This window comes from Melospiza georgiana, chromosome 10 (assembly GCF_028018845.1).
Source record: "Melospiza georgiana isolate bMelGeo1 chromosome 10, bMelGeo1.pri, whole genome shotgun sequence".
NCBI lineage: Eukaryota > Metazoa > Chordata > Aves > Passeriformes > Passerellidae > Melospiza > Melospiza georgiana.
Window position 1 is genome coordinate 15,703,794 of NC_080439.1, and position 27,552 is coordinate 15,731,345.

Genomic DNA, 27,552 nt, shown 5'->3' on the forward strand with positions numbered 1-27,552 from the left:
CTCAATCAGCAGGAATGGCATTAACAAAGGATTCATTTGAACGGATTAAGTGGCTTATCACAGCTGCCTGGTGAGTTTTACAGATCACTAGATTTTTTAACCAGATTCACTGAGATATATTCTTAGCTATTAATTTAACAGTAATAAGAAATACCTAGACATTTACAAAGTTGAAGTAATTTTGAAATAGGCTTCACTGTATCCTGTAGAATAGTACTCAGAAGTCTGTATGCTATAGCTGTACCTAATTTATATTTTCATATAAGTAGTAGACCCCTTAGTTCTTAGTAAAAATATTAGCATTAATAATAATTTAAAAGAATGCTTATTTTCTGTATTGCTGCAGAAATTTTGGGCTAACTTTATATTTTAGTATTGTTTTTGTAAACTTTACAAGCCCTCACTAGCAATGTTGGCATGGAGCTGGGCTTCCCTAACAACTGCTCTGGAATCATGGGCTATTCTCAGTGTGGCTTTCCTCTCTACTTTCTCTTGCCCTCTTTCTCTGAGCAAAAGAAAACAGCACCAACTAACTGATTTCAAGGTGGATACAGATCATTCCAGTTTCTACTCAGTCTTCACCTCATGGTGTCCATGGAGAAATCGGTCTGGAATGGGTCCCCTCTGGCCCTTTGTAATTGTGGGATTGGAAATAGGTTACAAGAGGGAGTTCTGACTTTTACATAGTCTTGTTCATGCCTATCTGTTTGTATTCAGCCCCACAAATCCAAACTATTTACAGCATGGGAGGCCATTTCTTGAAAGTGTGCACCCCTTATAGGAACACTATGTAGTGACCCCAAACAGGATTGAATCACGTGTGCATTTGATCACTTCTCACTTTCTACCAGCTAAATTTCTGTAAAGGTTTGAAGTCGGAGGCCAGTTTTAATTCAGTTTTCTTCTTTTAAATCAGGTGGATGCTGATTATTTTTTCAACTCAAGGAATTGATGGGGTAAGTGACATTGATATTTACTTTAGGCATGTGAGGGATAGAATGGTAGAGTTTGAACAAGTAGCACCACATGCACCAAAATGACCAATAGTTCTGTGGGAAAACTGTAATGTTCCTTTCTGTATTTCTAAGGTTCTGTCTTTCCTTTCTGCTACTCAGCTTCTCTAATTTGCAATTTTATGCTCTGGATTTTCCTAGATTCTAATTCTGGCTTCTTGAGGTGCATTTGAAAAGCTGGATGTAAAAAACCCTCCCTTGTTCACTGAGTCTATCTCCTTCCTCAGAAAGTCTCTCTAATGGTTCTGCATTATGGCACATGTCAATTCTAGCTTTCCATGCTGCTCTCTATGTTAACCCAGATCTTAAACTGGCTTCTGTAGACAGTCCCATCTCTCTGAAGCCAAATTTTCACATAGAGTATAGTTTCAATATCTACTTTATTATTCTGTCTGTACTGGCCTTCATATTACTCTTATGTTTGCAATGCCCTTACCTTCTTTCAAGTCCATCCTCATTGTATTCTTTCAAATATTTACAAGCTCTTTTTTTGTAAAGTTTATTTTTTTTGTCCCCAGACTCATCCCTTTTTATTTGAGCTATTGAAGATGGAAATATTTTTTTAAAAATAACTGTTCAATCAGAAGAAAGGATAACAGTTCTGTTACTGGGAGCTTGTATTCTATTGATATTCCAGGAGAGGCAAGATTCTAACAACTATGTGAGAGACTAGTGCAGAGTAGATTAGTAATTTCATGAGAAATGCAGTGTGTGAAAGACAAGGAGTGTGTTAGAGAGACCATCATAGCCTCCTGTTCCGAGGCTTGGGAATTCCAGATATTCTAAAAATGGTATAGATAGAAAGAACAGAATTTTTCCTCCTTATCTAATACTTGTCAGAGTTTTCTCCTTGAAACATTGAAGTATGAGCCTACAGTGTTCTGTTAGGTATTAAAACCAGTAACAAAACAATCTTGACCTTGATAATAATGAAAACCCACACTGGGGAAATATTTATCACCATTTACTTGTTTATCTACATAATTCTTAAATATTTTACCTCGTTAAAATTCTTTTAAAATTATCTTTGACAATTTACACCATTTTACTCAAAAAATGCTATTTAGTAGACATTCCAACTTAGTTTATAAGTGCATGTGAAGTATGTTTATTATTACATTTGGAGAAATAGAAAAGCACAGTGATATCATGTTCATTTACCACACACAAGATCTACTGAACTTACAATTTGTGTTTTCATTTCCCCTTGAATAGTTTTTTTTCCTCATTGCAATTTGATGAAAAAGCAATAATTTCTGTGCTCTTAAAACAACAAATTTTTAATACAAGCAGTAAATTAATAGTAGGCAATGCATAATTACACCATGCATATACTTAGTTTCATTTAATAGACAAGAATTAAATTCAAGGTTTTATCTCTGAGTGAATGTCTTGCTTCTACACCTTGTTTTGCCTGTTATCATTTCATTGTAGTTGAACAATCTCCTAAAATAATGTGATGGATTACAAATTGTACATTATTGCAAATTAAATTCTGGTTCTGCTAAAATCTATTTCAGGTGCAGCTGGTTTCCTAAGTTATATTTGGCTGTACTATTTAGTTATGTAACATAACATGTAATTAAGGTCTTCCACCTTCTAAAACAAGTAATAAGCTTTAATTTATTGCTTCTACCTTGCCAGCATGTTTATGTTGATGAGAGATATTTTGCCTTGAAAATCACCTAATTAGCTAATATTTCCAGCTGACAATACTTGATGATGTAATTGTTGTCTGCTGTGCATTGATAAATCCATAACCTTTCCATTTTTAGGGAGGATATGCATATATTGATCCATGTGGGGGACAGGATTGTTCAGTTTGTCGGTGCTTTCCAGAAAAAGGATCAAGGGTAAGTTGTGATTAGTGATAATTATAATTACTGTTGCAAATACTGTTCATTTTGTGCACATTGCTGTTCCTGAAAATCAACATGGTTGATAAATCAATAAACCAATATGCAGACATAAACACATCTGACAAACTGTATAATCCTGTCACTGGTGTCAAGTACAGCTGTCACTGAAGACACCTAAGATTGTAAAGAATTCTGTTTCTAATTGAGTTTGTACTAATCATGGTACCTTTCTTGTATTAAGGATTCTTTGAAATCAGTCTAGGAATTAGACAGATGTAATTCCTAATAACAGTAAAGTATAGAAATCTATACTTGTCTTTGATTAAGAGGCTGGTTGAAAGGGAATGTCCATACCATTCTCTAGTTTTATAAGAACTTAGATATTTCTTATTTGCGTTGGGTGACTCCAAAAACGTTAGACTTTTTATCTTAGTCACTTAAGATACTAACTTTAAAAAAAACCTTGAATTTTCTTTGTCTTGTGAATAATTATAAAACAGCTCTAAGCCATTTTCACATTACACGCTAAAATTAGTAACTGTGCATGTTGTTAATTGAAATACATTCATGATGATTAGTTTATCTTGGCTGTTCTTTCTCAGAATACATCTCTATATAGAAGTAGCCAATAATTTAAACTTTGTGTGAGGAAAAAACATATACAAATTTTGTGTATATATGTACTGATTGGTGGTCAACTAAAAAATGGTCAGTGATGAAAATTGTTTCTACCAAAGTACTATGTTTAAGTTTAGGAAGGCTGAATATGGTGGATCAATTTTGGAAGAGCCACATGCCCCATTTCTTTGTGTACAACCTGAGTTGCCAGAACAGCAAGACACCTTTTTCTTCCTGTGCTTCTGCAGTTAGCTGCACGCTTTGCTGTGTCATGATCACTGCCCCGGTGTCCTTGGATCCTATCCTAATCCTCCAGGATTATGTCTATGTGAAAGTCCCCCATGCTGTAGGATTTTCATAATAGAGGCCTAGGATGCGTATATCTCTGTAACACTGTGCTAACAAAAGGGCATCCCAGGAAAAGTATTTTGACTGGTACCTCTGCAGTGTCTCTCTGTGCTACTGAACAGACTGTTTTGGATACCAAAAACCTGATCTGAAGTGCCATTTAAAAACAACTAACTCTCAAACAAGAGAGTTGCCCGGACATTCTGAATTACATGCTCATAATCAGTCAATAAATAATAAATACCTCCTGCAGTTGTTCTAGCTCTTTCCTAGGCTGTCCTCATCACATGCAAACTGTACTACAATTAATGCGTTTACAGTTAGTTTTCTAAACAATTCCAAGGAACTAGACTTAAGTGCCAAATAGCAGTGTAATAAACATTTCAAAATTAATTCAGTGTTGTTATGCAACTGTAAGTCTGAGAATTGTACCATTTTCTGAAAAAGCTCTGAAATAAGCAGGTACATGTACCCTGATGGACAATGGATAAAGTACCTCCAATGTAATATTAATCTATATTTCATGCAGTCATTTATATTAATCAATATACTAGAAACAGAAGTACTCTTCAGACCCCACATGAAACATGGCTTTACTAAACACTGCCTCACAGAGATTACTGCACATATTTTCTATCCTAATGTATGGTAATTAATAATTTTCTATAGGATTATTTAATATTTTCTTTCATACTACAATTCTTCTGGTTTTTAAACTTTGCTGTATTCTGCTTTTACACTCTGACACACTAACTTTGCTCTCCAATATTTTGTGGAGACTACCCATTACAAAATAAAATATCGGTTTATCTTATCATTAGCTTTCTAGAATGCAAAACATCTGCTTTATCTGCTTTTCTGTCTGAATCCTACTCTGGGGCTGGTTCCTCAGAGTTTTGCATCTTCCTCAATCCTGTCTTGAAATTGTAAAAAGAAATGGTCATTAAAAGCCTCTGGCATTGTACAGTACACAAGCCTAAAGATTCAGAACTTTTGTTAGCAAGCCTTCTATTTGCCCATTTGTGTTGCCAACTTATTTCAAAAGTTCCATACCTTCCAAGTGATTTCTCATGTTCAGCTCCTCACAGCACTGACTCTTTCTTCTTCACAGCACAACCAAACTCCAACTCTGCTCAGAGCACAACCAACAAACTCCAACACCCCGCTCACCCACTCTTTTGTAGCACTTATCTTCTTATTGGGCACAGCTGTGGCCTATTAAGGGCAGGCCTCTTCCCAATCTTTGGTAATTAGCTGCAACTCCTCAGGTGTGAGACCACCTTCTGCACTATTTTCTTGCATTCTATTCCACATTTGAAAATATTTTAAATTCCAACATCAAAAGCTTTCTTTATGTAAGTGGACAAGATAATGATAATTAAGGTTTAGCTAGAGAACAGCAGATTATGGGAATAAAAAAATTAAACTGCCATGGCCATATTTGTATGTATTGATAGTGGGCAAGTTGACAGAAAAGTAAAAGCAAATACCTGAACTTTCATTTAAATAAAACCCTTATAGCTATGCATCAGTTGCTCTATTGGATTTTAGAAGAGCTTGTGTACCTGTCATTTTTAATTCTCTCAACCATAACTTTGTGCAAGAAATAGATTTGTACTCCTATTCATTAGCAAGAAATCACTGAAAAAAAACATTTTAATCACCACTGCTTTTAATTACATTTTAATTTAAAAAACATTTTAATTACAACTGCTAGTTGTATGTCATTACAATTGTTCACAAGACAATAAAATTTTTACTTCTGTTCACTTGGGACTGCAGTCTTATTAGTTAGTCTCTCATGATACTGTTTATCTTTTAATCTTATGTCACAACTCAAAAGGACAAGTCTCTCTTCCACAGGATCCATTAAAATGTGCTGCTATGTCTCTTTGTCCACACTGTGTGCTATTATACCTGGACATTTCAGAACTGTAGAACAGCTAAATGAAGCAAAACATCATTAGTGAAAGTATATATATGGCACTAAGTGTTCTACCTGACGTCTTAGATTCTTTTTCCCTTCTTCCTTTTTGGTAAAAGGAATCACCTGAAGTCTGTGATTTCAATTTTCATTAAAGACATAGTAAAACCTTTCCACCATTTCATCCTCTTTTTTTAAATTGGAGAGTTGTTTCCTGGAAAACTCCTGCAGTGTTGTATCACCAGCTTCCAAAAATGCTGGCTGCTGTAATAGAATTTAGATAGCTAAAAAAAAGTTTGCAGTTAGCACTGACCCATTGTAAACCTGTCCTGTGCTGACCCCTGTGCTGATCAAACCAGAGTTTGATCCTATTCAATTCCCTTGGCTTTGTTTTTAGTTAAGTAGATTTGGGAAGCAAGCATCTATTCATGAGCCAACCTGATCTGGCGTCATGTGAAATGCCTGGATCAAGTGAATAATAGATAGAACTCAGCAGGACCAATGCTTGTTCTTTTGCAGATGAAGCAAGAGGTTGATTTTTTATCCTAGTGTAGGGGAGAATGCAGCAAACAGAAATCTAAGAGGAGGGTTTTACACTTTCTGACACTTCAGATGTAAGGAGTAAGCATTCACAAGAGGTGCTGAGTCACTTGGGTGTCACAGGTAAGTCAGGAAGTCAGTTGGTATCCGTCACTGCAGGGCAAGAATGCACTGCCTTGGGGTAAGAATGAGCAAAGTTACCTGGGAGTAAAGTTACCTGGGAGTAAGTCAGTATTCTGGCACTGCTTCTCTTGTAACATCTCAGTAGATCTTGTGAGTAAATTTCCTTAGTAGGTTCCATGGGTTATTAGAGTTCAATTTACAGCACAGTGTAAACATATTTAAAATGCACTAACTCAGAAAATGGTGCAAATTCTGTCTATTTTGGGAAGTAAGAGACATTTATTAAAACACACTATTTTTGCAGCGGTATGGTATTGGCATGCAATGGCAGTCTGTCATTCACATGGAATATCCTGTACTTGTATTTGAATTTTCAAATTGGATGCTCAGGAAATAAATATGTAAAATCCTTCTGCTTGGTCTCAAGTGCACTATCAGAGATGTATGTACAGTGAGGAAATCTAGATTTCTCCCATTGATCATTTTTTCCCAGTACATTAGCTGTAAGTTTTAAAGCAGTTTTAAAGCAAAAGATTCCTGAGACCAGTTACACATTTCACTTACATTCACTGAAAATATATTATGTTTTTCTATAAAACAGACCCATAGAAATGAGACCCCTAAATCTATATCTGAAGCAGACCATACCTTTTTTTTTTTTTTTTTTTTTGTAACTGGGCAGAGGAATAGGCAGTTCTCTGCCTGCAGAAGTTAGGATTTGTAGGGAATGGGATCCTGCTTACCAGATAGTGGAATAGGAACAGAACCACCCCAGTCTTTAAGGAGAATCACACCAATCACTGCAAGGTCTCTTTGAGGTTGTTTGTCATGCATGATGTCCAGCTACAGCATCTGTAAATTAGCATTTTTCATATTACACATTTATCAAATTTTCAGAAATTTTGACCTTAGTAATTATACCTCCTTTTGTTCTTGGGCATCTTTTTTTTTCTGAATACTTTTGGTTCCCCTGTCCTACCATACTGAAAATGGTATTTTTTCTCAGTTGCTGCAGATTGCCAAGCTTTTCTACATCAAACAAGATAAAACTCTACAAAATTATTCTTTTTTACAGATTTGAATCACCCAAAAATTGTCAACAGTGACTTCAATAAAATATTACAGAGCAAAACTCAATTTTAGCTAAGCTGATGTTAATTATTTGTGGTCTATTTCTATATTATCTATGCTCTATTTGTATCTTTCAGCCATTAGTAGTTAAGAATTTCAGTGCTAAATTATGATTTGTTGAGTTAAACACAATAGTGACACCCACTGGCTTATTGGATAGTTTTTCTTTTTACAGTCCCACAGGGTTAAAACACAAACCTAGTGTATACATTGTGAATGATGTTTTCAGCACTTCACTGTGATTTCTCATGCTTCTGTGAAGTACCACTGTGAATGCTAAACTGCATCATCAGGAGTTTTGTTCTTACAGCATATTATATCATTGGAAAATATAATAAAGTTGCCAAATATAAGTTGCCAAATTTTCCAATAGTTCAGAGCTTGGTTCAGATCTTCTTTACAAGAAAGGTAGAGTATTTACAAGGGCCTGTAGTAACAGAACAAGGGGTAGTAGCTTCAGGGTGAAAGACAATTTAGGTTAGATATGAGGAAGAAATTCTTCACTGTGAGGGTGGTGAGGGCCTGACACAGGCTGCCCAGGGAAATTGTGGATGCCTTATCCTTGGAAGTGTTCAAGGCCAGGTTTTGAGTGATCTGGTCTAGTGGAAGGTCATCCCAACCATAACAGGGGGTATGGAACTACTTGATCTTTAAGATCCCTTCAATCCCAAACCATTCTATGAAATTCTATGATTCTCAAGCTCTAAGTATTATTGCATTTACTTGGCTAAAAATCTGTGAAAAAATTATCTAATTTAATCTATTAAGGACAATAGACTGGATTTAATTCCAAATTGTGTGATTTCTCAGATTCATATCATCTTAATCAGGTTTATATTTAGAAGAGGGTTTGTTCTGGGTTTTTTTGAGCCTTGATTTACAGTGGAAATTAGTTTGGTTCTAGTCTTACACAGTGAGGAGTAGAATCTTCCCAGAATGGGCACCCCTCCAAATCCTGGAAGCTGTGGCTTTGCTGTGTAATTGACCAGCTCTTCCAAAAGGGGAGAGGATATGGGTGGAGCTTAGAGCAGCAGCAGATGCCCCCACCTCACTAAGCAAATTACAAAATAAAACATTTCTCCAAACGCCTTAGTGAGCACTCCTCTCTTGCCCACAGACTGCTTTCCTTTCCTTCTTGCTCTGTCCTGCTCCTGTGAAATGAAAATGACTGGTTACAAGCCAGAGTCCAATGCACAGTGGAAAGGGCTGCTGTACTATTTGCCTACAATCTGTGTGGAATTGCTGGGCATTTTCACTTTTGCTCTAATGAACAGAAGGTAAGTGCATTTCACAAATGACTGGTACATCTCCATAGCCTGTAACACAGGGTACTGTCCTCACTGAAGGTGATAACTGGGCTTCTTTTGACTTTTTTGATGTAGAGAAGCAAGGCAATTCACTTGAGTAGCATTACTTTTTTTTTATTTCCAATTAAGACTCCTTTAAAACATTGTGCTTGGGAGAGCTAAGTGCTCAAGGCATTCTCAAAATCAGATGCTCTTCAGTCTTATGCATTAAAAAAAAAAAATCCAGTTAACCTTTGGCATTGCCTTTTCCAAACAGCATTAAATGTTTTGTTGCATGATTCTGAAGTACTTGCAGTCTTAGTCTTAGGAAGCATAGTTAATTAAAAAAAATATAGCCTTGTTTTGCTTAAAGTCAATTTCTTACTGCAGGTCAAGCCCAGGATATGCTAAAATAACAGACTATAGTCTTGGCATGGTAGCTCCTGACCTAGACAATTAACAAGGCACTGAAAACCTAGAGGAATTTATTGGCATCAGATGGCAGAGCGGGCATAATATTCTGTTCATTTTATCTGAGCTAATTTGTCATTTCCACATGAGCATGACTACCTTCATCCTCTTTATTTTTACAGCTGTCCTGAGACTGTAATGCTGTGGTAGTCACATTGGATGGGCACAAATAATAGATGTGATAATAGATGTTATGGCATGGTATCAGTTTGGTCTTAACAAAGCTCCAGTCATTATCAGTCTTTGAGCTGAAAGAAAGAGAGAGAATCCATCAGCTTCACATGGCATGCTAAAGTTGTATCAGCTGCCAAACCCATTGTGAATTCTGAATTCAGTGACTCTGTTCTATGACTTCACTACCTTCTACTGAAGACCATGAAGTCAATTAAATTCACAGTGTAGCAGCAAATGAAGACATTTTACCAGCCTAAAGGACTACATGTCCTGTGTTTATTTTTAAATTAGAATAACTACCATAGAATGCCTACAGTGTCAGCTTTTTTTATCTGAGTGCAATAAAAATCATGTTTCTTAACTGTCCAAAGGATATAACATGTTTGAAAATTTTCTCTTTCAACGCTTGAATTCAGAGCATATACACTATTAATTAAAAATACTGAAGTTGGTGCAGAAACCTGTTGTCAACAAAATGCACAAAAAGACAAATGCACTAAAAAATTAGTGCAAAAACATCTTATGCTTTTCTTTTCCTGTTGATGAATGATGCATTTTGCAAAGTAATAGATAGTTTAGAGAACTAAAAATTCATGCCACTTCCAGTAAAGTTAATGGTTCAAAGAGTTGTATTTTATTATTAGTCTGATTCATTTCCTTGTACACAAAATGATGCTTTAATTAAAATGGTTGTCCAATTATCTTTTTCAATCAAATATTTAAAGGGCATAATAGCTACCTTAGAAGTACTTCAATTAATAAATAATTTCTAACATAGAATGAGCAAGGCTCTGTGAGTAGACAGGCTGCAACTGCTCATGCAAGCAAACACTCAACACCCAGAATCCCAACTGTCCATTCACTGTTAACAAGGATGCAGAATCATCAGCTTTTAATACCAGTAGCACTTAATTTGCACAATATTTTACGCTGCTGAAATTCTGGTATCTCAAAAATTGTAACTGTTAGAGAAGACAACATGCTAAGTCTGCCCTGGAATTTTTGGCAGTGACTTCTCTGGAAGTAGGATCAAGGCTGAAGTGAGAGGAGCAAGTAAAGATAAATGGAACATGACTCATATGAGGATTCTTTTTTTCAGGTGGTCCTTATTTTTAAGTGTAGGACTTCTTTTCCCAGCCTCTGGACTAAGTTCCTATTCATAGTTTAAGGGCCACTGGTCATCCAGCCCTACTTCCACTGGGGAAGGAACCTATAATACGTTCCTGTTCCAACATGTATTAAATAACTTCTCTGTTGTTTTGTTGATTTGATTGAATGATGCATACCATACATTTTTTCACTTCTTTTCACTGTCAAATCACACTGATTTTAAAGACAATGAGAAAATAAATAAAAAGGAAAAGAAGCTTAAGTCCCTGGCTGTAATTCACAAGATTTTGTCCAGACAGATTCAGCCTGCTGAAATGTTTACACTGAGAAGAAAGCATTCAGTTATTTTGCTTCCTGAAGCTACATATCTTCTTACAATCGTCTTTCATTTCTATCTTTTTTTTCTTCCTTCAATCCATTCATAAAAGTAAAGATATAGCCTGTTACTTCTGTGAATACTGAAATATCTTTTACTGCCCTCAAGTGGTCCTAATGCCATATGGTTTTCTCAGGAATGTGTGGGGTTCCCTTTTCCTCTCTTTTAAAATACAGGATTATAATTAATTATAATAATTAATTCTATAATATAATAAATTATTGATTGATTATACATACTGTGTAACTAATAGAATTAATTATAGTTCTAATAATTTAGTATAATTAGTGGATGAAATCTTGAAAGCAAAACAGTCTTCAGTTTGGAAACAGAACAAGTACTAGGTAAACAAGGATGATGATATAAAATAAAAAAGATATGTAAGCAAAATAAAGACCTGCAAATACATAGATTTTTGTAGGGTGGAAGTGTAGACAGCTCACATGTGAAGCCTGATTGGAAAGCTTGCTTCATTCAGCATTTTGAATCTATGATTGCATAGTTGTTGAGCAGCACAGAACAAAAACTGCAACACATCTGAAACAACTGCACACCAGTGTTATAGACTGAAAAGTCAGTTGGCATGGTGAGCAATTTTGCTTTGTATAGTACCTTGGAAAAGTTAATAGAAATCTATGGAGATTGTATGGTAGTGAAGGCACAAATACTCAATTTAGAGCCATTTATAGATAAATTACATTCTTCAACTTCCCAAACATTCTAACACAATCTATTAAAACTGATACTTTTTGTAAATATGTTAACTATTATATAGCTATATGTAAACTATTTTTTTTTCTCCAGGAACTTCACAAGTTTTATATGAGGCACTAAAATATGAGAGTGTTTATGAAAAATGTGAGCTAGAAAAACTTAATTGGCATATCATGATTTGAAATAGGGAACTTGCTAGATTGTTCTTATTGTGTACAAAGTCCCTTTGTCTAAAAGGACTCCTCATTTTTCTGGTGGGAAATCACAATGCTCATTGAAGTCCTAGGCTTGCAAAAGGTGATACTTAAATTGCTGGAGCCAGGAAGACTTGGAGGTTATCCCAAGCATCTCAGAGAGGTGGTCTTGGAGACCTGATGAAGGTGAAAAGAAATTATCACCTCCAGCAAGTTGTTAAATTTGAAGGTCCTACAGCAGCTAATCCGTGAGACAGTTTTGCAGGCTGTCCAGCAACTGTTTTGAATCATGAATATTTATACATTGTTAGCCTTGTTTTATGCACAGGGTCATCTCTGAATTGCTGTGGGGGTTACAGCAGTATTCATTCACTTCTTTGGACTCTTTTCAGGGTCAGCCTGGTGAGCTGGGAGCTCAAGGTCCGATTGGGTCCTTGGGATCTACAGGACCAGCTGGTCTGCCAGGGGAGAAAGGACAGAGAGGTGAGAATGGGAAGCCTGGGCCAGCTGGAGAAAAAGGTGATAAGGTAGGAAACACTACAGACAGCTCTTTTAGGTATATACAGTGTGTAATGTTAAATGTTGATAAGTGAAACAGAAACTGAATTACCAAAAAGAATTTGCCAAACTATACTCTTGCTCACACAAAATTCTCACAGAAGCTAATTAAAGATAATTAATTCTTGAAAAAATACTTCAGGAGATTTTTTTTGCTGTGGATTGCAGAATTAGAATTGTCAGAAGATGTAAAAGATGGTGGACAGACTCTGATTGTCACATACCACATCATCCTCCTTAATCTCAAAGAATGTGTAGAAATGTGGAGCTGGAGGGAGCAGTATAGTGCTTTTAAAAATGCTGTACTAAACAGAGATTTATTACCACTTAGAGAGTATAAACTGCAGAGTATAATCTGCAGTTCAGATTCATATCTTTCATATCTGCACAATCCCTGGCCCTTGGTACTTCATATTAGTTTTAATAGTCTAATTTGACTGATCTCAGAGTGAAATCACTAATGTCAGTATCTAGCACACTTGTAACTGTAACTGTAACTGAAATGTAAATGCTGTAACAAAAATTTTATCAAAACAGGAGTAGGATTGTTAAATTATGTACAGAAATATTTTATAAGTTACAGGTAACTTCCTGTTCTGTCAGTTTATAATCTTTGGAGTATGAATAGCTATTGAGTATTAGGTGTTTGTACCACCTGGTACATGGGTAACTGTTGGCACTACTCTTCTGCTAGGCCTGTAGAAGTTTTTTTCAGATACTTAATTTCTGAAAATTATGGCTTTTGATTAATATTTTAAACAAGACTGGTTTTTTATTTCTTGCTATATAGTAGCACATATTCTTGTTTTTCATTCTTTTTAAGTAATAATCTCATCAACTTTGTTTTTTCATATCACCTGTTTTTAGGGCCCAACCGGAGTCCCAGGATTTCCTGGTTTAGATGGTGTTCCTGTACGTATTAAACAAATATTTCTTTGTAAAAATTACAGATCCCATAAATTCATAGCAAGTCCTCTAACATTTCTCTCAGGGAGTTACATGTTTTGAAAAAAAATGTAAAATAACTAGGTTAACTTCAACTGTGTTTCCTATTGATAACAAGCACCACCAAATCCCAAAGAGGTAAGTACAGAATTTTCAAGCAGGAGTGGGGCAGTGAAGGCAGAGACTACCACTAGGCTTAAAAGCAGAGTATTTCTTCTCTCAGGTTCTATGATACACTTCTTTGCTTGTAGTTTGCTTGGTTCATTTTTAACATCACTGAGAATATCTCAAACAATGCACTGCTTTTTGTTCAAACATTCTGATTTTTGCTTGTAGTCCTTTTGCAGGAAGAAACTCAACCACTGAGTCCAGTAATTTTAACCTGAATAGGGACTGAATAAGCAAATTGGGTCCTAAATATGTCTTTTAAGCCTGTGATAATGTACTTTTATTAATGTCTTTTTCAATGTGAAAATTGGTGAAATAGTATCTTAGATAATGCATTTTTCAAAATACTGTGCTAGAACTGAATTCTTGTGATGCTACCAGTTTCATGTGGATCAAACAGAGTTAAAATGTTGAGTTTTGAAAGTAAAAACAGAACCAAAAGCTGAGTGGGTGTTGTAGCATCTGTTTGTCAGCTGTCCACATTTGACAGTGGGACTGTTGCCAAAATGTCTGGGTAGTGCAGAGGTCACAAGCCCAAAATTTGGCACAAAAAGAGGAAGTGTTCCCAAGAAATGTATATTTTTTTTGCAAAGGATGTTCATTTGAAAACAGTGTCCACAAATTAGACTGAAGAATTTACAGACAAGAAGAAGGTAGAATTGACAAAAGTGTTTCAGGTAAATGACCAGGATACTCTCTTAATGATTTTTCACACTTCTCCCCCCCCAAAAAATTTTGTGTCAAAATTAATATTTTGTCATTACAAAAATCTTTAATTCTGTGCAATATTTTTTTCTCCAACAGGATAATAATTCCAAGAAAATCTCATTGTTTTATTGCCCAAGTCCTAATTTTTAGTAGAACTAATCCTTATTTGGACACTGGTTAGTTATTACTAGGTTAGAAAAACTACAATCTCTGTAATTTCTGTGTGCCTGGGTCAAGCTATGTCCTCTTTTTACTTGTTTTATCCTAACAATTAAAAAGCATGACGTTGCTTGAAATTATTACTTTTTCTTTTTGGGGGTTTTTTTGTGGGTTTTTTCAGCTTTATAGCTGTAGTGGGTCTAGTACTGTCCGAATTGCCAGTGCACCCAGTAGAATTTTTACTCATTTTCTGCTGTGAGATATGGATCAGGAGGAGGGCAAAACAGGCTCAAAACTTTTAAGGGTATAAAGAAAAGTTTATGAACAGAATTAAAAGAAAAATAAACAAAAGACTTACCTCACTTGTTCTACCTTACAAAAAATCTATTCAGAATAAAAGACATTTCTAATGTAAAAGAATATGAAACCAGCACCACCGTAAAGGTCGTCAGAGGTCATCTCATTCACATCTATTTATTTCTGAACTGTTCTGTTAATTTAAAAAGTAATTTCCCATTAATCATTTCTCATCAAGATTGAACTGTCTTTCAGGGCCTCCCAGGAAGGGAAGGACCCAGAGGCAAGCATGGTTTGGACGGCTGCAATGGCTCGAGGGGAGACCCAGGATTCCCAGGAGAAAGCGGTTATATGGGACCAAGAGGTCCTTATGTATGTGAGAGGCATTCCCACTGTGCACCTGCATTTCCCCTCCAAGCTAACAGCTCTTAAAAGGACTCTTAGACTGTGGCATCAGCTTTACAGTGCTGCACAGGGAATTCCCAGGAATTCTTACTCACGTTAATGGGAGTGAAACACTGCCCTAACAGATGAAGCTTGAAAGTGAAATAAGCTTCTATATCCTTGAAGTACATATGGCTGCCTTGAGAGTTAAATTCTGTCTTGTTTCCCCAGAATTGCCACTCCAGCTGAAAAGGAGTAGCTTGAAACCCCCTTAGCATTCATTAGTACTTGAAATTTCTTAAAAGCATGACTAGCAGGGACATACATGAGATAACTTAGAAATAAGTGGAAGGTTCAACAAGGCTAAATCCTCTTTCACTCTAAGATTTGGTACCATTTTTTTACACATATGTGCTCTGTGCACTCCTAGTCTTGCTTAGACATGTATCTGTATTTGCAGAGATCGTTACACAGTTAAAAGGTTTGAAATTAGCACTTTAATATTTGTTTACTTTTTCTGGTAAAATGGAAGGCAATTTAAAATTGTTTAAGTAGCTGTGTTAGCAGTACTCAACTGCTGAAAATAAAAAGATTCTTGTCATTAAGCTACAGTAGTTTATTTCTGTAGCTTCAAAGAAATTTTACTCAAGAGTTCTAGTCACCAGTCTTTGATTTATTGTGAAAACAAGTTTTAGTTCTGAATCAATAAGAGCTGATTAGTTGATCTAACAGCTTCCCTGAAATTTTTTAAGTAACACAATAAAAACAACTGCACTTTACATGAAAAATCAAATGTGTTTAGTGAGAGCTAAATAAAATGCTGAATTCAGCCGTTAGAAAAATGTGGAGAGGATGCAAGAGTGTAATGATGTTATCAAAGATTATAACAATTAGAATAAAATACACTTTAGTGCAATGAAAGACACAACATTGTAAACTTACTAATAACCTCATTTGTAATACCTCTGCAAGTAACTTGTTACTTCTGCTGAAACTCTAATTTCACGTGTATTTTCTTATGTACTACGGTCTTCAAAATAGAGTTTTACATTTTTGTAATTAGAGAAGTGACATAAAGGAAAAAAGGAACATGGGACAGCAAAAATCCTACCAATTTCAGGAGTCTGCTCTTTGGAAAGCCTAGAAAAGTATTTGCATCCTACAAGAACTGGGAGACACAATAGGCATGTAGCCTTGGATTGCATACTAAAATTCCAGTGCAAATTCATTTGGCTACCCAGAAAAACAACACACAGTAACCATATTTGCTTGTGTGCAAGAATGCTCTTCCAACCTCTCTATGCAGATTGCCTATTTTTAAATTGATTTCTTGCACCAGGTACTAACTTGACTGTACATTACAGCCAACATTTTTATTAATTCTTATTTATAACATTGTCCTGTACCATTTTATTTAACACCATGTACCTATGGTTTTAATAAATTGGCTTTACTTCATTGACCTTGTTGGAAATAAAGTAATTTCTATCTGTAAGGCCTTACCTAAGTCATATAGAAGATAAACTTAATCTAACAAAAATGTTTTATTATAAAAGAGACCACGTGTAAAATAACTAAAGATAAAAACAACTTTTGATTTGTTTACTGTGTTCCCTAACAGCTGTTGTTTACCTGTAAATTGTATCCAATCTACTGTAGCTATATCCACCTGCAGACAGCTGTAATTCTTCCTTTTATTGTACTATTCCAGGGAGAAATACCTTCCTTGTTTCATTCTGACTGCAGGATTTGGACAGACAGTTTATGATATCATGAACACTGTACCAGTACAGTTTTAAAATGGTTGACAGTGTCCCATTTTATTGAATTCAGTATTCAGGTGGTTAACTTAGTTAAATTATATCCACTGTACTTGGATTTCAAATGGAAAAACTTCAGAAATAACAATTCAACATTCAAAATATTGAATACATGCATCTAATACAGTCCATACTTTTATTTTTTTATCTGTATGCAGTATCACTTTGAATTCTTCTGAATCACACAATGAACTTTCATGGAAGGCAGAGGGCTAGTACTTAAAACCACTGCCTCCCTGAAAGAAAAAGAAAGCATATTGATACTAAGGGCAAGATTTGTGAAGATTGTAGAATATTGAAGGACTCAAAGGCTAAGGAGCACTTAAACAGAGCAGGAGTCCAGAAGCTGTGGGAACCTGGTTTGCTCAACTGTACAGAAGGCTTTTTTAGATAAAATGATCATTCGTGATCCTAGTGGATTACCCTGTGATATAGGGGCACCAGAAAGTCACAGTCTGAGAAGTTATCATACATTCTCCATGGAAATGTATGATATCAGTAAGTAGAACATGTTTTAAAAGACTCTTTTTCTTTAAAGGGAATTCCAGGGCAAAAAGGAGAAAAAGGAAATTCAGTGTATATTTTACATTTTGGAAAAGGACTTCCGGTAAGTATCTGATTGTGAAAAAAATAATCTATTTCTAGGAAAACATGTATGGTAAATGTAATTGTTCCATTACTCCTCACTAGCTATAAAACTTAGTGGGAAAAAAAAATTAAAAACACATATACAACTCTGACAGCTAGTTTATGATCTTAATATCTGTAAAGTTAGAAAATACCCACAAGAAAGCTTGAACTGATGCATTTGCTAAATGATTGTCATTACAGGGAGAGAGAGGTGATCCTGGACCCCCTGGCCTGCCTGTAAGTACAGTCAATGGGTTCTAGAACTGCTTTTTGTCTTGAAGATCTTCCATTTTTTCTCCTTAGTATGGTAAGAAATATTGGGGTTTCTCTCTGCCTGCCTTAAATAGCAAAATTCTAGAATAAAGTCTGAGAAACATCAAGTCTGTATAGTTTGTTCCTATGGCTAGTTCATGTTGGCTGAAAGGGAGTAGAAACAGACCGTCCTCACTGCATTAGCTGTGTGTGGAGCAGCTGTTGCCCTGGTATTCACAGAATATTTTCTCAGTGAACTTCAAGATGTGAAATCTTCTCCTACAGTATCTGATGGGTCTCCCAAGAATACGTAGCACTCTATGATATTCCAGCCATAAGAACATGAAAGAAGAAGAGAGAGTTTAATTTTGTTGCTGGATCACATTCTTGGTGACTTTGGATTCCTCTTGTTATACCCTTCAAAAAGGCAGTCACTGATGAATTGTATCAAGTCCCTACACCATAGCACAATTGCTGACAAAGAGAACTCCCAATGCATTAATAACATAGAACTGTGCCTTGTCCAGTATTACCCAGAAGCTGGTGCTGGGCTGCTCTCGTCACAGGGAGATTTCAGGCATGGTGTCAGCTTTAGGCTGTGGGTGGAATCCAGTGGCCAGTAGGCTGAGTCCAAGGTGGTCTAGAGGTGCTGGGTTTGTGTAGGAAAGGGCAAGTTCTTTCTATGTTCACAAAAAGACCTTTTTCAATCTTTTCCAGGGACCTAGGGGCTCAAGAGGTACAACGGGCCCATCTGGATACCCAGGCCATCCAGGCTTGCCTGTAAGATCCCCACAGTTACACAGCCTTGCCTTAGGATATGCATTCATTCTTGTCTACCCATTTTAGACTTGCCTTAATGTGAATCAAAGCCTAAAAGTAATTTTTGAGGCAGGTAATAAGCTTTACCTTATGAGTTTGGAAGTTGAGGAATATACTGTTCCTTCCCATGTCTGCGTGAACATGTTTCATCCTGGCAGTCTGTGGTCATGGAGAAATGCTCCTAGTGCTCTCTTTTTCCAAGACCACCTGTGGGAGACAGGAAAGGGGGAAACCAGAGGTCAGCCAAAGCAGTGACCAAGTGAAGTAAATTGCACTTTGGAATAGGTAAAAGAGAAAATTCTGCCTCTAGGTCTTACGAGCAAGAGGAAATAATTTTCAAAACCTGTCTAAATCAGACATATTGATTTGTCTTCATTCTCTTTTAAAGGGTGTTCCAGGTTACCCTGGTTTGCCAGGTGAACAGGTAGGTAATAACTTCTGAAGCTGTTAGTAAAATAATAATTTATACTAGTATTTGAAATGTTCCTTTTGTTTATTTTTTATCAAGTTTTTCAAAAGAATTACTTGATTAAACTCTAATGTTAATATTTTCTGATCATGCTGAAACTGTGTACGTTCTTTATCAATCAGGGAAATCCAGGAATTGGAGTGGATGGACAAAAGGGGGAGCCGGTAAGAAAACAAATAATATTAAATATATTATTGCTGTAGAGTTAGAAGAATACTAGAGTCTTGTTGAGTTCCCTGGAACCCATTCATTTGTGGCATTGTGTCCTGCTCATCACATTAGAACAGAAGAAGTTATTGAATCAATTCTGAGCAGAAGGAATTCCTTCAGTGAGCTGCATTCAGGAATCAAGCACATTCTGAAGATTTTGAAAAACAACCATCAGTGTTACTTAACATTTACATACATTCTGAACAGACACTGCCTAGGTAATCACAACAGTATTTGTGATTACTTAGTGACGGGCTGGACCAGATCAGTCCCTGAATCTCATCTCTTGCTAAGTGCAGAACAGATGTCAAGGTAAGGGTGTAAGAAGCACATGATAACAGTTCTTTTACCAGTCTCCACCTATATTAGTATATTCAGGATATATAGAACCAATGTGGAATATTTGAAATTTCTTCTATGAATTGATCCAATCAGTTCTTAGAATTTGTGCAAGTGTCTAACATAGACAACTTTCCACAACAAATCAATAATTTCATTTCATATTCACAATATCTTGTGCTCAGACACTTTGGTCTAGAATATGAGAGACTGTATGTACACATGAGAGATTTGACAGTCCTGTAACTGCTATCTCCACAGCAGATTTGGAGCAGGAGCCAGGCATTCTCATTTATTTCCTTAGCTGTAGCATAATTTTTAATGAGTCAGGAGGAGATTAGATTGCCAACCTTACTCATCTGGGCAGATGTAAAGAGGCTTACAGATCTCAGTGCAAACCTTTATCTGCAGGTAATTAGTACATTTTCAGTGGGTACAGAAATATGTAGTGCTATGGTACAACAGGAAAACAAGCTGAGTGTCACTGAAATGCTGCATGGAACATCTCTGCTGTTGTTTTGGCTTCCACAGGGTGACATTGGACTGCCTGGGCCCCCTGGGTCACCACTGTTAGTTGGACCTCCTGGAGCTCAGCTGTTCAAAGGACAAAAGGTGTTAATTTGTCATCATGTTTAACAGTGCTCAACTTAGCAAGTACAATCCTGTGATGTAATTTTTGCAAGGATGGCATAAGGTATACCTATCTTTCTGTAAGAAACCACCAACTGCAGCAGAATCCTCTGTTCAGCACCCTTCCTACAAGCTTTCAGGAGAGGACACCCCATGTGTACTTTAGCTCATGTTCTGGAGGGAAGACTGTCTTGATGCAGAAAGGAGATACTGCCCTTGCTTTAGTGTTCTTCAGTTTTTGTCACTGCAAATCATGTTTCAGGCATCTTGGCAAATTTGATTACTTTGCTATTGAATCCCTTTGTGGCTCTTCAGTAATACTTTACTTGTTTAATACAATATAAATTTTGCATATCACTGGCAACTGTACTCCAATCTACAGTTTTGAACCAACCTTAACCCTTCTAGGGTGCCCTTTTTAATATAAAAATTCAGTGTGATTTTGTTGTGAATTTTTATTGCAAGTTTTATCACAGAATAATGGAATCATCTGGGTTGGAAGAGTCCTTAAAGATCAGCTAGTCCCAACCCCCTGCCATGGGCAGGGACACCTTCCACTAGACCAGGTTGTTCAAAGCCTCATCCAAACTGGCCTTGAACATTTCCAAGAACGGGGCAGCCACAACTTTCCTGAACAACTTGTACTTCTTCAAGATCACACCTACCATAGCCACAGCTGAGTGGCTTGGAACATTAGAATGTTTGTAACCCATGTTTTCTTTAAACAAAAACTGTGTTACAGAGCCCTATATTGTTACAGAGTCCTCTGCATCCTCAAGTCAGATTTCCTCAAATACACAAATGAAAAGGTGAAGTTGGCATTGCCAGCTCCTTGCAGCCTCAACTCAGGGAACCAGTAGATTTCACATGTTAGACCTTGGCTGTGATCATGCAAACAGCTGCTATACAAGTGTATGAAGAGAGGGAAAGGACCTAAATAACCTCCATAAACTCCCCACGTTCCTGGGAAGTGGGACATTTGCTGCTCTACAACACAACACAATCATGGCTGTGTAAGCAGCCATTCAGACTGGGGCTGTACTCAAAAGTGAAGATTTATGCTTGTGAGTACTTGCATCAAGTACTTGCATCAAACCAAGAAGAGCAGCAAATTAAAATATATATCCATCTCCCTCCACAGACATTATACTGGTCTGACAGCATTAACAGAAATAAAGATAAGTACATAAATGTTTTTCTTCCTTTTCTTGTGTCTAGGACACATAAAGAAATACACCCAGTGCTTAAAAACATACCATTTAACACTTCTAATTCATAGTAGGACTTTAAAAAAGTTAAGCAGCACATAGGCATATCCTGCATATTAATATACACAAAACCTTTCCTTTTATACATAGGGCCAAAAAGGATTACCTGGGGTAACAGGATACAGAGGGCCACGTGGACCCAAAGTAAGTAATGGGACTTTTTTTTCCCATGGTGCTGGCAAAGTCCTTGTATGGTTATTATGTTAAACTTCTAAAGCACAGCATTTTTTGCTGTGAAATTTAATCACTGCCTAAATCAGTGTGAAAGCAAAAATATTTAAAACCCTTTGGAAAATCTTTCTGAGTCTGTTTTATACATACCTATTCAGTGTTGCCTGGTAGCAAAAAAATCTGTGTTGTTGCCAGTTGTGCTGTTGACATAATGGATTGGAACTGTGAAGAAAATACAAGTACAGATTATTTTTATTTCCTCAGGAAGAGAAACAGAGATGATCTGAATGTGTTCTTAGTGGGGCATGATGTATGTTTACGACAGAAGGTTGAGGGAAGACTTTAACTTGACATTGTGGAGAACCCCAAGGGTAGAGAAGGCAGAGTCACCTGTTTGGAGAGAGGGTTGCTTTTTACTGTCTATTTTACATTTTCTTTGCTTTCTGTCAACACGATCAGTTTAAACATTGAGGTGCCAGAAGAGGAAAATCCATAGGCAGGAAGCTGCCACATCTCAGGAAAAAAAAAGAGGAAATTTGAGACAAAAGAATGACTCTAGTTTATGTTAAAAACTTATTTAGCTTTGTAGTAGAAGAGAAGAAATGAGAAGCATGAACATCAACTTTCTGAGGTGTAAGTTTGGCACTTTTTCAGAAGTTCATTTTCCATCATAAAAAGACCACTGTTACTTGGCACTGGAAAAGAGAACAAAGCTAATCTTTTTCTTTAATATTTACATTGAAAAAAAAGGGCTTTATATGCACACTCCAGTACTATTTGTCTATGTAGATGATAATACATACACTTGTAATTCATAAGCAGAAGCAGAGAAATAAACTGAAGCAGCTCAACAATGCCAAAAGCTTTAGGAAAAATATATACAAATTCAACTGCTGAAATTATATGAAGCTTAGAGAAGAGACCAGAGCAGGTTCCTCAGATACCTGGAGCTACTTAGGCACTGCTGGGGATGCTGTGCAAAGTCAGCCCCAGTGACTGAGCCTCACAAGTGAAACAAGATCCATCTATGTAATGTATACATGCACAAAAATTAAAATGCATGCACACTTCACTGAGCATCTCGGTTAAAAAAACTATTTTGACTACTCTAGGGCATACTTGGGAGAGGAGAAAAAGGTGAAAAGGGCCTTCCTGGATTCCCTGGATTGCGGGTAAGAAAGTTGCACAATAAATTATATCATAAATTCACTATAATTAGGCAGTTCAAGTTTGCAATTTCAGGAAAGACTTTAAGGATTTTTTGAACTAATCTGTCATGCCTCCTGTATAGAATATTTAGGAGACTTGCCCTGGGATTTACCCTGTCTCAGCTTAAACATAAGCTCATACAGACTTTCTTTGGAAAGAAAGTAAATCTTTAGGGTTATCCTCTAAATATTCAGAGCAGCACAAATCTGCCCTGGAACAGCACAGTACTAACACAGTAATTTTAATGTTCTCTATACGTGTTGATGGCAGTTTTTCACAGCAACTTTACTTGTGCTGGATTTGCCTAACAGTGCTGAAGTGGAGCAGCTTTCCACTACTGTGCTTTATGCAATATGGTAAAAAAATTAAGTGAAAACTTGACTGGTTTGCTTTGGTCTATAGCTTTAATTCTTGTCCATTTCTCACAGAAACTATTTGCAAAAGCTTTTCAAAGTTTTTGGAAGATATCCCAAGTAATATTATAGCTATGTAACATTAACTATCAGCAGTTCTGAATAGGTTTAATTTTAAACAAGTTTTTACTGTTTTAGCTTACAGTCTACTTGCTTTTATTAGGGTCATCCTGGTTCTTATGGACCTGCAGGTTCTCCTGGAATGAAGGTATGAAGGCAGAAAGTATCAGAAGTTCCCTGAACAGTGGGATCAATGAGATTTTGTTTTCTGTGGATTTGTGCAGATTTGGAATTTCCACATACTTCACAGAGCAGATTGCATTCCTTCTTTTCTGTTCTGCTACCTGTTGCCACAGAGGCTGTGTGAACTCTGTGTCTTTGAATTTTTGCCACTCTGAAATTTGGCTGAAATTTGCTAATGGAATCTGAAGTTGCAAGGAGGAGGAAAAGTCAGTGGGACACACAAACAGCATAATAGAAAAGTTATGCAGCATGTTAACTTTGTTTTTTATGGTGACATTGTGTAATTTTGTGGTGCATGCATGTTTTGTTCACGTTTCTGGCTTCAGAAATTCCAGTGATGCTAAGTCTGCTAAATTTTACTTGTGAACTTACAGCATCTTACTGGAATAAAGAACAATAGATGCATGTATATAGATCTATATCTTGCCCAACTCTAGTTAAGATAGTAATCATGCTGTTCATAAATCACATTAATGTATAAATATTTGCCTCTAGAGTTATGTTCCAGGTGACTGTTTTATCTGCAAAAATACTTTTCACTTTGTTTTTTAGTCCTACCTACCTAAAGGCTTTGAGTACTGCCTGGATGAGTATATTAGAAAATCATAAAAAGAGAAGAGAGCTGATGTGCAGCTGCTTTCCATGCAGTAGTTTAAGAGAATCATTCAGCAAGCAGCAAAGCAATTTCAATACAGACTGACTGTATTAAGCAGACAGTCTATCAGAGACTGCTGGTATGTATTCCAGCTAATTCTGTGCCCCAGCTTCACTGAATCTGCTGAGCACTGTCTGAATAACCTGGCAATACAGGCTGTGAATTTTCCAACACAGGAGAGTCTGTGAAACACCACCTCCTGTACAAACCCAGTGAATTCTCTGGACACAATTATAACATGACAGTACTGCATATACTGGGTTTTACTCAATTAATTATGTCTTAACAGATTAATCAAATTGTATTTATGTGATCCTTTCCAGGGTGAAACAGGATTTGCTGGTTTTCCTGGACAACCTGGCTATCCAGGCATTCAGGTAAAAAACGTGACACATTCACACCCCACTCCCCTCTGTGCCAGTATTCCTCCCAAATGTACCCACTTATCAGGCCATGTCCCTTTATACAATCATAATTTCTGTAAATGCTTACTGTTTTCATGATAGTTGTAGTTATTCATCACCATGGTAGTAAATAGCAATGTAAGAAAACATTCCTAGCTGGTACAAGTGAGAGTGGAAATTCTATTTTACATACCATAGGAATTGTTAATCCAAATAGTTACCTGTAAGTATACCAGGATAGCTACCTAATCCATGAATTGTAGTACTCTGCAAGGTATTCACAGCTGAGCTGCATTCCCCAGGGAAATATGGGAGGTAAAGGAAGCTCTTATTTAATTAATAGTATGATCCTATAAATGAGGATGAAAACTGGCCCCAAATGAGGTGGCAGGATTCCATTCAGATAGGCCTGTTTGCACGATTTACCGAAATCTCTTGGCATGTTTTATCGAAATCTCTTGGCATGTTTTCAGTCTGTTCACTTAAACAATTGTTCCAAGATGTTTACCAGAATGGTAAAGATGTGGACTCCTTCACACCAGCTGTGTTTAAACATTTCCTAATTTGGCTCACTTAGATGACACTAACTGTCTTTTATTTTACAATACCTGCTGCTTTCCACTAGGGATTAGAAGTGTAGGTGTCACAGCCCAGGGCTAAGCAGTAAAACAGGAAAATATTTAAAGTGTGGAAGAGATGCTTAAAACAATTTCAGAAGACTCAGGTGTCAGTCTAGTGACATTTCAGGACAGAACTTGATGGAATTTTCTTCTGCAGGCTGCAGAACAAATGAAATTCTGATTACTGGATCATGTTGTAATTCTGAGCAACACCAAAGACTTGAATGAAAGGAACTATTATATTTCCCAAAGCACACTCAGAAGAAAAAAGGAGTTCTGGATGCTACCCTAGAGGGAGCAAGGCAGCAGTGAGTCTAGCCAGGGGGGAAGGCCTAAGGAGTCCTGGGATGGGGTCCAAATGGTCAACAGTGTATGAGCAAGAGGAGAAGAGAAATGCTGCAATGCAGAAGGGGGGTGACAGAATCATCAGTAGAGACACCAAGATTGAAAAAGCTCATCAAAGTTATCATCACAGTACAGAGGACAAAAACATTACTGCAGGAAGAGTGATGCTAATGAACTTGGCTTAAATATTCTGGAATACAAAAGTCAAGGAGTATTTATTTTCCTCTGAAATAATTTTTTTTGAAAACTGCATATAAGCCAGTAAATTTTCTTCAAGAGATTTGCTCAAAAATCACCTCTGTTATAAACTAAAGATTAAGATTGGAACATGCTCTACATAATCTGTGGTGATACAAAAAAGTGAACTGTGACTGGTGCAAATTTGTGATAAGTAGTATACAGCTAAAAACACAGTAGAAAGTACACAAATATAAAGCAACAGACAGCTTTTCAAAGCATGTTTACAAATGAGAAATGACAAAGACATAAAGTAAGTAAGTAAAAGTACAACAAAAACATTTGGCTTACTCACAGACTTACTTCAAAGTTAGGAGAATGCCAGGAGAATGCTAGACCAGCTTCTTCAGCCAAGATTTTAATTATGTGGTCATACCCTGGGAGAAAAAAATTCCCACAGATGTTACTTTTCATCCCCTTTGGCTGTTATCAACTTCACAACACAGTGATATAATTTAGATACTAATTAAACTGAAACATTGCATATCAGATTTAAACAGAAAATTCATTGCAGTCCAATACTCCCAGAATCTAGAATCAAATCTTAAATGTTTTGTTGTTAAAAAGTTTTCACCCTGATGTACGTATTGTTTTAATTCAGGGTCTCATTAACACGCTTGAGACAAATTATGTTATAGACAGAATAGTGCATTCCTCAGACTCCATGGATCAGCCCACAGCCTGAGTAGCCATCAGTTACCACTAGAAACAGTAAACAAAAACATGATTAATTGTTGGTAGGTTATGCCAGGGAAATGGTTGAAGTCCTGTAGTAATGAATCAGAAAGATGAAATTACAATTACTAGTGCCCGGAGCAAAAGAAATCAAATCAATTATAGGCACAACTTAATAAAAAAAGAGTAACTACTACAGATAGGCAAAATGCTGAGGGATTGCACAGATGCTGTAGTTTTGATTGGCAAACCATTGGAGAAATATGATTACTCCTGAAAGGAGCAGACCTATCCAGACTGCATCAACTGTTCAGCTGCCCTGACCAGCTGTTGCTTATGATCCACTAAAAATCACATGGACCGAAGGAACAAGAATATGATTATAACTTCTCCTGGGAATAGCCTGTCCTTGCATGGATTTTTATGAAACAAACATATTAATAGAAAATCTAAGATGCATTCAGGTTCAAGGTGAATGCAACTCAGAAAAAAAAAAACCCAGTTACATTGAAAGTAGATTTCTTCTTTAAAAATGCTGACTGTTGCTAAAAGCAAAGAGTGGACTTTGAGGAATTGTTGCCATAGCTTTTGATGCCTAAGCCTGGATGCTGGCAACACAATTTTTTTTTTTAAAAATAAACTGTCAGCAAGCTGAGTTTCCTGAAGTTTTCACGGGAAGAGAAAACAGTATCAGTCAACAAAATAATCTAAAGAGATCTATGCCATTGGGTGGGAGTGTACCAATGGTGAAAACACAGCAAATAGGCAGCTGCCAGCCAGGGAGGGTCACTAGACCTAACAGCCTAAAACCAGATTTTCAGAGACCACAACTGGAATTTATTACTTGAAATACCAAAACCAGACATGTTTGACATTGGCTCATTACTCTTCATTTCTTTCTTGTGTTCTGGTTGTGTCATTTAAAAATCAGCATGAAAATTATATAAGACTTGGGCCAAATACATCTATTATACAAATCTTTATTTAATCGTCATTAAAATTAATTTTAAAGCTCAAAATCCCTTCTAAATTTATCAGAGGAG

General features: G+C 36.5%; 1 protein-coding gene across 1 annotated transcript in view; it reads left to right on the forward strand.

Annotated features, from left to right (window-relative positions):
- The window catches only part of COL4A4 (collagen type IV alpha 4 chain), a 61,518-nt gene continuing 33,966 nt past the window's right edge, over positions 1-27,552 (forward strand). The window contains exons 1-16 of the mRNA XM_058031107.1: positions 1-70; positions 917-956; positions 2,789-2,866; positions 12,274-12,408; positions 13,307-13,351; positions 14,972-15,088; positions 17,459-17,527; positions 17,752-17,787; positions 18,520-18,582; positions 19,010-19,045; positions 19,213-19,254; positions 20,171-20,251; positions 21,628-21,681; positions 22,821-22,880; positions 23,494-23,538; positions 24,552-24,605. Coding sequence (XP_057887090.1) covers positions 15-70; positions 917-956; positions 2,789-2,866; positions 12,274-12,408; positions 13,307-13,351; positions 14,972-15,088; positions 17,459-17,527; positions 17,752-17,787; positions 18,520-18,582; positions 19,010-19,045; positions 19,213-19,254; positions 20,171-20,251; positions 21,628-21,681; positions 22,821-22,880; positions 23,494-23,538; positions 24,552-24,605 — 1,011 coding nt within the window. The 5' untranslated portion in view covers positions 1-14. The remainder of the gene's footprint in view (positions 71-916; positions 957-2,788; positions 2,867-12,273; positions 12,409-13,306; positions 13,352-14,971; positions 15,089-17,458; positions 17,528-17,751; positions 17,788-18,519; positions 18,583-19,009; positions 19,046-19,212; positions 19,255-20,170; positions 20,252-21,627; positions 21,682-22,820; positions 22,881-23,493; positions 23,539-24,551; positions 24,606-27,552) is intronic.